Here is a 12,934-nt window from a genome sequence, read left to right as displayed (position 1 = left end):
AACTCCTTCTCATCGAGGGCTGAGATACTTGGTCTAAATTAAGGTACAGCTGATTCTTTGGGGGTAGGTGCTTTTCTTCCAGTTACTCTACAGAGACTTGATTCCTGAGAAAGAGTTTGTGGTTTATTCACAAATAATTTGTAAAGATTTTCTTTTCTTGTTTTTTGTTTTGGTGGTACTGGAGATTGAACGCACGGGCACTCTACCACTGAGCTACATCCCCAGTTCTTCTTTCTCAAGATAGGGTCTTGCTAAATTGCCTAGACTGGCTTGACCTTGAGATCCTCCTGCCTCAGCCTCCCAGACTACAGGGATTAGAGGAATATATCACCACACCTGGCTTAATTTTCTTTTTCCTTAAATTCTTTTATTGGTACATTTTAGGTAAGCAATACATTTACATTTATCATTGGGTGCACCTGGCTTAATTTTTGAGACAGTCTCACAAAGTTGCTCAGGCTGGCCTTGAACTTGGCCTTAGCATTTTGAGTAGCTGGGATTACAGGCGTATGCCACTGTGCCCAGCTTTGTGAAGGTTTTGTGATTGTCCATCTCAGATTAAAGGTTAGTTTTTCTGTAAAGAGCTACATAGTGAACATTCTAGACTTTGCAGCTAGGAGACAAAACTGAAGCCAGAGTGTAGATACTTAAATGGCCACAAGTTTTTACTGACAAAATTAAATACAGAATAATAATTAAATAAAATTTTTTAAAATATAGGCTTCTAGTTACAGTTACATAGGATATAATATTTTACTTTACTTATAAATGTCCCTCTGAGCAAAGGATTCTAGCTCAAAAGTTATATGAAAACAGATGGTAGGACAGAGCTAGCCTAATGGACCATAATTTGCTGACCCCATATGATAATAAATTATCACTGGTTTGTAATACTTCTGAGCTTGAACAAAACTCAGTGCTGTATTTTTGTATTCTTTATGAAGATAAAGCACTCAAAGAGAATTTTGGTCATTTTTAAGGGTTTAAATATAATTTTTATTTATATATTCTGTTTGTTCTTGTGAAGAGAAAGAAAACTTGCCACTCATTATTCTTGTGAGTGTCCAGTCTTTTGACAATTTGTTGAGTTTTTAAAGAAGTAAAAATTTATAACAAACAACTTAGAGGAAGAATGAGGTCTATTATACGTAATCCTAAGGACAGAGACGTTAGTATAGTTTTGAGTATTAAATATTTTGTATATTATATGAAGCAGGAAATTGAATGACTTTTCAGTATTAAAGTTTAATATTCAGTCCATCCCACTTTGTGTTTTTTGTTGTTGTTGCTGTTGTTTATACAATGAAAAAAAAAAAAGATGTGTTACAGGCCAAAGCCTTTTGTCAAATGGCTCATATTTTCAGTTGTGAGAGTAATGACTTCTATTCCTGTAACTATTTTAAAGTTTTTTAAATGAATATTGTTTAGTTAACATGTAAACCCACAATCTACTCACAGCTGATTTTTATTTTTCTAGGATTTCTGTGTAAGATACATACATTCCTCAGTAATGAAATTTATATATACTGTATCACAGCCCTGTTCCTAATGTGAATTATACACAGCATGCAATTAACCATCCTCTGGTATGAGACATATCTGTGGTGGCATTCACTAAAATGTCTGTCTGGTGGTGTGATGTTTAGGATTTGAATATTTGGTGTTTCTTGGTTTGTTGTAATTTCATATTTTCATACAAGTTTGATCTGTTTACCTTTTATTTTTGTGTCCTTTCTTTCTGTGTTCTCCCCACTTCTCTGCTACACCTTTCTTTTGCCAAAGATGAGGATTTCTGCCTTCAACATACATTGTTGGTCTTGTCTTCTGTTTTTGTTAGGAGGGACAGCAGTGTGATAAAAGAGGAAATCAAAGCCTTTCTTGCCAATCGGAGGATTTCCCAAGCAGTTGTTGCACAGGTAACAGGTAAGAGCTGAAGAGCCCTTTATTCTAGAATCGTGTCTATTCTCTGCCTTCTGTGCAGATGTTGAATATTGCTTGCATTTCTGCATTGCAGTGCAGATCTGTCCATTTAGGCATAATAATAAATGCCTGTGATTTAAGACCATTGTCTCTCATATCACAGAACTTCTCCAGTGATTTTTTTCTTTTACTTGTGCTAGTAAATTTTATAGCATTCATAATAAGCAGAAAATTCCCTATTTTGCAACTGAAAAAGGGTTTCTCTTGTTTTCTTTTAATTGAAACAGAGCTTATAACACATGAACATCCAACTACAGTCTCTGCATTTCATATTTTTAAAAGCGTTGCAGTCCTCCAAATCTAATTCCTAATTTTACCTGTTAAAAAATGATTCATGAAGGTAAAGAAAGTTTTTTTAACTACTTTTTTGTATATGAAAGCTTTTCCTCAAACTGTTGCTGAGAAGATGAGAGTTACCATTGTCTTCTCTTTGTTCTTTATATCCCACCCCATTCTCCACCCCAGTCCAAGCCCCATCCCTAGTATGTGGTGTATATATGTCATTCTCTATCCAGATTGCATTTTTTATGAACTTCTTAAATTTGAGTGTAGCATGTCTTTTCTTTGTTAGTATGTGGTCTTCCTTTCTTGGATTTTAATGATATCCCAAAATATTAACCATGCTTTAGTCATTAGAAGAAACAGACTCTTTCACCTACACATTTTATAGTTACTGTATTTTTACAATGGTAAATATAAAATCTGATTTCTCCCTCTTTTTTTTTTTTTTAAACATGCTATCACTAGGAAGCTATGTGATGGCTATTTGGCCTCTATACCTTCTATAGTTTTCTTCTATACTTGGATTTGCTCTTCAACAGTACCTTCCAATTTTAAGATATTCTTTTTCTTCTGTACACATTGATACTTTTGAAGCTAATTTACCTAAAAGGTTTTTGCTGACCATTAATTCGGTTAAAAATGAAATTTAGATATGTTAAATTTCATTTAAAATACCTAAGCTCACCCAGTCTTTTTTGTTTGTTTGTTTGGATTGGTTTTGTTGAGACAGTCTTGCTATGTAGTTCAGACTGGCCTTGAACTCACTAGCCTAAGCTGGCCTTGAACTTGCAATGATCCTCCTGCCTCAGCCTCCCAAGTGCTGGGATTACAAGCATGGCCACCACTCCTGACTTCACCCAATCTTTTATAATGTGTGTGTTACATTAGTATTACCTTTTATAAATGACACTTGTTCATGATAAAAGACTTTTAAGACACATCCTTTCATATAAAAGTCTTAGAACTAAAGAAGATATATGAATTTAACTGTTGTAGTCTCTAGGTATTTGTCAGTCTTTTTAAGAAAAGATTTATTTTGTTTTAAATTCGTAATCTTTATCTTCAAGGACTAAGTCATGGTGCTTAAGAGACAGTATAAGGGCAAGTTATACAGGTTTAACTAAAATTCACTGGTGTGTTGGGCAATGGAGAAGATGGAATGTTGCCTTTTTCCACTTTTATTTCAACCTCCATTATTAAAAACAATAGTTTGCAAACCAAAAAAGACAAACAGAATTCTAGTTTTATAGACCAGTATTACAGAGTTGCTTTTGTTCATGTGGACATATTTCTCAGTAGGTTGAATGCACTGAATTTTGAATCAGCTTGGATTTTTAAGCAGGCTTTGAAACCTATCCCATATGGATGTAAATCATAAGATACCTTTGAATAGCATTACTTAGGCATATCTAAAAACTCTACATGTACCATGTGAGCTCAATATGATACATCAAATATTGTCATTTTGGAAAAGGAGACTGGAAGATGTTTTCATACCTTGCTATTCATAATGTAGTCCATGAAATAGCAGGATTGGTGTCACCAGGAAGCTTGTTAGACTGCTACCCTGTATCTGTAGAGATAAAATTTACATTTTTACAAGATCCCCAAGTGAATGATCTAGTTTTGAAAATACTTTCCTAGGAGCCTAGTAAACTTTCCTGATCTTCATTTCAATGGATTGGAATTGCTTAACATTGCCTCACTTGGTAGTATACCATCTCTTGTTTTTGAAAGCAAGAGCTGAAAAAGGAAATTCCTTAAAATGTGACTCCCAACTTTCTTTTTTTATTGCCATCTTCTATTCAGTATACTCCCTGAGTTCAGCTACTTTAAATTTTCAGAGTTCTGTTCAGTTGGATGCTTCTAAATCCTTGGTTGTACCTGGTAGGCCTCATCATAGCCTTATTTATTTCTCTTAACCAGTATTACCTTAGTTATTATCCTCATTTGGTTTGGATGTAATTCTTACATTCTAAGTGTAATTAATTATGTCCAGTTCACCACACTGAGGTTTAGTACTCCTTTCAGTTATCATTTTAGAGTAATATTCTTCAAAGGCTGTGACTTTTTCCTACATATGCTCAGAGAGTGTAGCATTGTGTATGTACCATGAACATTTCATGTTTGCCTAGTTATCTTGTAGACCTACTTTGTGGTGTAAGGGGAGCATTACAATACAAACAAGGAGTTAACACAAACTACATGTGAAAAATTGTCCAGCATAACTTCTCCAGGAATAATATTTGCTCAACAAATTCTGCGTGAAATTATGCCCATAAATAAGTTGCAATTTTCTTTTATCTACAAGGCTGGAGAATGAGAATAATTGGCAACCAGATTGGTTTATTTGTCCTATGGGTCATCTTATTGAATTCATGTGTTTCTCATGTATTATTAAGTATGTTACATTTTTCATCCAGCCTGTCTGGCCCTCAGTCTAAGAGGGACAGAGCTCATTACAGAGATGAGGTCTTGCAAGAGAATAGTGAATTAATGAGAACCTAAATGAAGTCTGGCCTCATAATTGATCCATCAAGGATAAGAAACTTCCTGGATAAGGAAGCCTGCTAGTTACCTAGAGCTCACTCCCCAAAGTATCTTGATTACATAAATACAGTTTTCTGTCTTTAAACAAGTTAGTGGAGTGTATCTTAAAAGAATATCTATGTGATGAGATCAACCCTAAAGTAAAGTTTGGGATGTGCTATTCTAGAGTCTTATCCTTTAACACATCCCTTGAAAGTCATTTAAGGTCAACTCTAATATATGAAATCAACCTTGATATAAAAATGAGAACAAATGGTGCATAACAAAAGAAAATGCTAAATAACAAAGTGTAGTGAGGTGCAAAATTATAACACATGTGCTGTTCCAGAAACAAATAGAGATTTCTTTTTATAGAGCTGGAGGATTTCTATAATAAGATAAACAACAAGTTCATGGGTGGGGTCTGTATAAATAATATCCTACTGATAGGAAAAATGACAGTATAAACAGGATATAATAACAGTGCCTGCTGAATTCCCAGCATGTTATTTGTAGCTTTCTTCACAGTCACAGCTGCTCCCACCAAGGGTGGATTTTTATCTCTGTAAGAGATTGGCCAAGGTTCTAAATTCTCACTAACAATGATGAGGTGGTAAGCATAGCCTTTAGTTTAGTAATAAACGCATGTATTGTATATTTGCTCTCAGGGTAAAATGTATTCCTAGACTGTTTACAGATTCTTAAAACCTAATTTTTAAAACATGACACCTGGGGGAAAATACTAGGCATGAAGAATGGTAAATGGCAGAACTTGATGAATGCTTCTCAGCCAAAGAAATATACTAGTTGAGTTCATATCTTAGAAAAAATAAATACGTGGAAGAAGAAAAATGTTTAACACTTCTGAATTTTAAGAAACATTACAATTTTGTATTTTTAAAAATTGTAGCAGCAGAATTTTAGGGTTCTGTCTTTCTGGCATTAGATTGCCTTGTGACCTGGAGCCTCATTTTCCTTATTTATAAGAAGAGGTGCTTTGACTAAATAGTTTCTGTCTTGCTCCATTTGGGCTGGCAACTATAACAAAATACATAAACTGGGTAGTTTCTCATAGTTTTGGGAACTGGAAAAGCCCAGCATCAAGGCCAATTCAGTGTCTGGTGAGAGCCTGCTTCTGGCATAGACCGTGCCTTCTTGGTGTGTCTTCACTGGTTGGAGGGGCGAGGCATCGCTCTTGCTCTGGACCTTTTTTTTGTTTTTGTTTTTATTTTTGTTTTGGGGTTTTTTTTTGTTACCTGGGATCAAACTCGTGTCCTTGCGTGCTTGCGAGATAGGCCGAGATAGGCATTGGAACCACTGAGCTAAATACCCAGCAAATACAACTTTTTTTTTGTTTTTGGTACCAGGGATCAAACTCAGGACCTTGTGCTTACAACTCTGGATGTTTTGTCTGAGCACTAATTCCATTCTTGAAGGTTCCAGCCCAGTCACACCCTAAAGGTGCCCTTGTTAATACTCTCACCTTGAGGACGACAGTTTCGGGATGTGAAGTTTAGGAAGAAATACTCAGAACATAGCAATTTGCAAGTACCTTTAGCTGTCAAATTCTGTTCTGTTTTTAAACTGGAAGTATGTTTCACAGGCATGTATCTTACACATACCTAGGGATTTTCATTACCAGAATGTAAGAATTCATGTAAAGTTCTGAACTGGTTTTAGAAGTATTCCATCTATATTTAAATCACATCCCTTATTTATTTATCTTAAACATCAAGGATGAAAATGTTACATGTTACACTGTTATTTTACATTATAAAATATTACAGTATGACTCATTTACAGAGTTGAAGAAATTACTATATTGATCTTTTTTGTAATCATAGAAAGTCAGACCAGGTATTAAATACCAATTAACCTGCTAGTATACGCCTTTAAAAAAGTAAACTTCTTTTTCTAGAGCAGTTTTAGGTTCACCGCAAAACTGAGCAGAAGCCAGAAAGATTTCCCATGTACCCCCTCCCACCCTCCATACACAGTCTCCCCCACTGTCAATCACTGTCTAGCATCATGTCATTGTCAACTCAAGTCTGTAGTTTACATTAGGTTCCCTCTTTTTATTTTTAATTTTTCACAGCTATTTATTAGTGCATATTTGTTATACAGATTAATGGGTTTTACATTGGCAGATTGGTGTGTGCATATGTAGTAGGTTCCCTTTTGGCGTTGCATAGTCCATAGAGTTTGCACAAAATGTCTTATGATGTGAACCCACCGTTTTAGTCTTGTACAGAATACTTCCACTGCCCTCAGAGTTTGCATCCCTTGTCCCCAACTCCTGGCAACCACCGATGTTTTTACTATCTCCATAGTTTTACCTTTTCCAGAATGTCTTATGGTTGGAATCATGTAGAATATAGCTTCAGACTGACTTCTTTTACTTAGTAATAATGCATTTGAGTTTCCCCTCTGTCTTCTTTTTAGAATTTTTATTAGTATGTTTGTCCACTATATCTTTTCATAGCTTGATAGCTCATGTTTTAGTGCTTTTAGAGCTGAATATTTCATTTTTTAGATGTACCACAGTTTATTCACCTATTGGAGGACATATTGGTTGCTTTCAAGTTTTAGCAATTATGCATAAAGTTGCTATTTTAAAAGTAAGATTTATATCTACATTAGAAAAGCCAGCTGGGCATTTGTGGCACAGGCCTGTAATCCTAGCACTCTGAGAAGCTGATGCAGGAAGATAAATTTGAGCCCAGCCTGGGCAAATTAGCTCAATGTGAGGGCCCTTGGCTCAATTCCTGCTACTGGATAAAAAAGGGAGGGAAAACAATATTGGTAGAGCAGAAATCACAGACTATGGGATAGTCCTGTTACAATACAATCAGATATAATTCATCTTCCTCATTTAACAAGATTTCTATCAACTCCTACCTAATAGATTTTACCACTTTTAAGTAGATTTTACCTAATAGATTTTACCACTTTTCAAGGCTATATATTATCTATCTATAAGATAGACAGTTTCTTTATCCAAATTGAAAAGATTTAGACATTTTGTTTCTGTAGGGAGAAAACCTTTTCATATCTTCTTTGAATGAACTTTATTTACCAGTGCTGTTTTTACAGAGTGCATTTTGGGATTTTTCTCTTGACTTGCAGGCTCTAGAGAATACTAGATGTTTTCTTATAGTTTAAAAATTTTTACTTTTTATATAATTTTCTCCTATCTTCTTCAGTTTGTTGGCAGACTGTTTACTTCATGCCCCACATAGGTTGCCTTTTTCTCCTTCTTCCCCCAACACAATAGGAAAACCCCCCAGCATCCTCTATATCTGAATGTCCATGTTTTCTCACTTTGATGACAACTAAGTGAGAAATTGGACTGAAAATAATTTTAGAGAATTACTCTTTGTTGCTAGAAAAACAGTTCTCTGTAATTAGTGAAATCAGTTTGTCCTTCTAGGGCTTTCATCATCTCAAATACAATGCACAGGACTGTACACTATTTTTAATGTAAAAGAACAGTTGGTTGTCAAGTATAAAATGAGAATCACCCTTCCTGTGTACTTATATTTAAAGTACAAACTGCCTTTAAACAAATTTTATTCTACTACAGTCCTTGTCAATAACTTATAAAGTTTAGCTGAGATGAGATTTTTTTCCCCCAAGATAGTAATAATTCTTTTTATTTTTTTAATTTTTTGAAGCAGGGTCTCATTATGTAATTCAGGTTGACCTTGAACTTACTATGTACCCCAGGATGCCTTAAAAGTTGCGGCAATCCTTCTGCCTCAGCCTCTGAGTGCTGGAATTACAGGCATGCACCATCACACCAAGCTCCAGTTAGTAATTTTCACCAATTCTTGTTTTCCAAGATTGTGGAGAAAAGTCTGTACTTAAAGTATACTGTTCCTTTGCCTTTGGTAAAATATTTAACATAATTTAATTCTCTTTATAAAATAAAAAACCAACAAGGATAAATGTCTGGCCCTAGTAAGAAAGTCAGAAGGCATCTTTGTGCTAAAATGGCAAAACTTGAAGTTCAGCAGTTGTTCATGTTGGTCCTTACATTACATTGCAAATAGCTTCCTGCAGAAGGCAGCTCTGAAGACATTAATGCTACTTTTTATGAACTAGAGGTATGTCACATTGTACATTAAGGAATTACTCTATTATCTTAACATTTTACTTAGGCATAGGATTTCAATCAAAAGATTCAACATCAGTTGCTACAAATAATTTGTCAGAAAGATGTATGAGATTGAGACTATACAGTCCTAGGTTTAAGACTGTGGTAGAATCACAGTAGTTACTAAATGTAGTCAGGTAAGAAACTGATGCTTGAACTAACCAAACTATTTTACTCCGCTCTTTTATACTGAAGAGACCTATAAAAATTTGAAGTTGTTCAATATTTATTCAGTGCCTTGTAAAAAGCTTTTAATATCAGAATATGTTGACCTCAGTTAAATTTGACTATGTACTTTGACCCCCACAAAATGAACTTAGAAGTATACAGATCAAATGTGGATTGTTTTCTTTATTTTTAAAGTCGCTTTTATTAAGATAAAATTTGCATACAAGTACATTCCTCTGAGTTGTGTCAAATTTACAATCATTACCAAAATCAAGACATAGAACATATTCCGTATTCCATCAAGTTGTTTCACTTCTGTTTGTAGTCAAATATTTCTCCCCACCTGCTAATCCCTGGCTCATCTGCAGTCTGTTCATATCATTTTTGCCTTTTGTAGAAATTTATGTGAATGGAATCGTACAGTCCATACCTTTGATTTCTGGCTTCACTTAGGATGATGCTTTTGAGATTCATTAGTGTTCTTACATGTATCATTAGTTCATAACTTCTAAATACTGAGTCCTATTCCATTGAATGAATAGAAGAAAATTAGTTTACCCATTATTTATCAGTTAGTGAACACTGGATTATTTCCACGCTTTGACTAGTATGAACATTTCTCTACAAGTTTTTGTGTGGGAAGTGTTTTAATTAACCTAAACTGGGATTGTGGGGTTTTGGTAAGTATATGTTTAACTTTTTAAGGAACAGCCAAATTGTTTTCCAAAATATGGCTATACCGTCTTGCATTCCCACCAAAGTGGGTTAGTGTTCCAGATGCTCCATGCTCTTTCCAGTGCTTGGTGTTTGTGCTTTTTGGTAAGTTTAGCCAGTGTAGTGCATATATACTGGTATCTCATTCCACTTGCATTTTCCTGATGACTAATTATGTTGAGCAGCCTTTTATATGATTATTTGCTGTTTGTGTATCTTTTTAGATGAAATGTGTGTCCAATCTTTTGCCCACTATTTTTAAATCAGGTTAATTTTGATGAAGTTATATTTATCTTTTTTATTTCCTTATGGTTTATGTTTTTTGTATCCTAAAAGGATGACGAACAAAGTCTCAGAGTTTTTTTCTCATATTTTCTTCTAGAAGTTGTATTTTACCATAGTTCTTACACTTGGTTTTGTGGATGATTTCAAGTTAATTTTTATATATGTATGAGGTGAGGGTTGAAGTTTTTTTTTTTCATATGGAGATCTGATTGTTGGGGCACCATTTATTGAGAACTCCAGCCTTTCCCCTTTCAAATACATTACCCCGTTTCAAATACATTTGTGAAAAATAATTGAACATAAAAATGTGGTATGTGGTCTGTTTCTAGACTATCTTTTCTGTTCCATTGATCTTTATTTCTATCCTTATACAAATATAAAACTGTGAATTATTATAGACTTACCAGTGAACCTTGAAATCTTAACGTATGTTTCCTTCCAACTTCATTTTTCTTTTTTAGCATCACTGTTGACATTCTAGGTCTTTTGAATTTCTGTTGTTATTTTCTGTTGTTATTTCTTTTGGGGTTGATTGTTTGTTTGTTTGTTTTGAGACATAATCTTGTTATGTAGTCAAGACTGGTCTTAAACTCACCATGAAGCAGGCTGGCTTCAAACTCATGGCAGTCCTTTTGCCACATCCTCCCAACTGCTAGAATTACATGTGTGTGCCACTACGCCTGGCTTTCCATATATATTTTAGAACCAGCCTTTTTAGTTTCTACAAAAGTGCATTTTGTAATAAGTTTGGGATTGGGCTTGTATTGAATATACAGTATAATCAGTGTGGCATTAGGAGATGATATCTTAATCATATTGGGTCTCAATCTATGAACATGGTATATCTTTCCACTTGTGTAGGTATTCTTTATTCTTTCTCAACCATGTTAGTAGTTTTTGTTGTATAGGTCTTGCACATATTTTCCTTAATTCCTCTCTAAATATTTTATATTTTTGGCTATAATATTGGTACTGTCTCAATTTTGATGCTCAGTTTCTTGTATCATAGAACAGTTGATTTTGTTATACTAATCTTATGTTCTATGACCTTGCATAGCCCATTTATTTGTTCTAGTAATTTTTTTAAAAAATAAGTTTTTTGAATTTGTTCATAAACAATCATCTGTGAATAGAGATAATTTTACTTCTTCCTTTTCAGTGTGTATTTTTAAAATTTCTTTTTCTTGCCATATTGCACAGACTAGGCTCTTCAGTTCAGTCTTGACCAGTGTGATGAGAGCAGACATCCTCAGTGTTATAGAACAAGCATCCAGTCTTTCACCATTCTGATGGCAGCTTTAGGCTTTTCATAAGTACCCTTTATCAAGAGGCCTTTTAAGGACAGTTCCCTTCTGTTTCTAATTTTGAGAGTTTTAAAATTGTAATGGATGTTATATTTTGTCAAATGCTTTTTCTCCGTCTATTGAGATGAACATGTGATTTTGTCTTTTGTATTCTTATTCATATTTAACTACATTGACTTGCATTTTGGGGAAAACTGCACTCAGTAATGGTATTGTATATCATTCTTTTTATATTGCTTGATTCAATTTTCTAATATTTTCTTAAGATTTGTTGCATCTGTGTTCATGAGAGGTATTATTTTGTTCATGAGAGGTATTGACGTTTTGCTTTTTTCTATTGATTTGCTCATGTGTAGTTTTGTTATCATGGTAACAGTGGCTATGAGTTGCAAAGTTTTCATTTCTCTTGTATTTTCTGGACAAGTTGGTGTAGAATTGGTATGATTTCTTCCTTTAACTTCTTGACTTTGAGACTGTGCCTTAACTTACCTAGGTCTAATCCTGTAAAGCTTGTTCCCTATATTAAAGTCAGCAGCATAGAATGTAAAGCAGTAGACATTATTGGACCCTTTTTTTCTTTTGCTTTGGGAGTGCTAGGAAAGTGCTTTTCCACTGAGCTACATGCCTAACACTTTTCATTTTTTATTTTGAGACAAGGTCTTGTTAAGTTGCTCAGGCTGGCCTCCAACTTGTTATCCTCCTGCCTCAGCCTCCTAAGTAGCTGGGATTATAGATGTGGGCAACTATACTGGTTTATTGGATCTTTAATGCCTTAAATTTCCAGCTCTTTGCTAAGTGATTTTACCCTTGGCAAGAATATTTTTCTCTTGCCAGTTTCTTAAAATAACAGGATTACAAACCACAAGCCAAATTGAATTAGCTTTGGATACAGCAGTGGCCCTTCCCTTTTGCTCTTGTGACAGCTGAGTAAAGAGCAGTGTTTACTTATTAAGCTATGAGATTTTTGCTTCCTATAGTAGTTTAAAAAATACTGACCAACCTATCTTTAGATCTCCCAAGAAGATCTGTAGAAAACATCTTGGTTTTGAACCCATTCATTTTAAAGTTATGTTACCAATATGACATTACCCCAGGCTTATTGTCTTTATTCTCTTCATGAGAAACTCTTAGAAACATTCTAATGTGATCTTCTGTTTAATATTTTGAGTCGTTTTTAGGAGCTAGAAAATGCTGTTTCCTCCCCTCCTTCCCTCTTGCCTTTATTTTTCCAGTGAGATTAAACACAGGGTCCTTGCCCTGAGCTGTAGTCCTAGGCTCCCCCCATTCCTTTATGTTTTATATTCTGTTTTGAGACAAGGACTAAGTTGCATAGGCTGGGCTTGAACTTGCCATCCTCCTGCCTTAGTCTCTACAAATTCTGAGATTACAGGTATGCACCACTACTAATAACATTTTCGTAAGTGTTCTCCTTTGGCAGTTTTTTTTTTTTTTTTTTACCAGGGATTGAACTCCGGTCCTTGAGCTTGCACAGTAGGCGGCGAAACCACTGAGCTAA

General features: G+C 34.7%; 1 protein-coding gene across 14 annotated transcripts in view; it reads left to right on the top strand.

The window, feature by feature from the left end:
* Hmbox1 (homeobox containing 1) overlaps positions 1–12,934 on the top strand; it is a 177,101-nt gene that overhangs the window by 92,595 nt on the left and 71,572 nt on the right. For all 14 annotated transcript variants that reach the window (XM_004848434.3, XM_004848433.3, XM_004848432.3 and 11 more), the window contains one exon: positions 1,838–1,923. In XM_004848434.3, coding sequence (XP_004848491.1) covers positions 1,838–1,923 — 86 coding nt within the window. The remainder of the gene's footprint in view (positions 1–1,837; positions 1,924–12,934) is intronic.

The sequence above is a fragment of the Heterocephalus glaber genome, unplaced genomic scaffold, assembly GCF_053883595.1.
Source record: "Heterocephalus glaber isolate CG9 unplaced genomic scaffold, H.glaber_assembly_v1.0 deba00001460, whole genome shotgun sequence".
NCBI lineage: Eukaryota > Metazoa > Chordata > Mammalia > Rodentia > Bathyergidae > Heterocephalus > Heterocephalus glaber.
The sequence above is the reverse complement of the archived record's forward strand: the minus strand, read 5'-3'. Positions and strand labels throughout refer to the sequence as shown.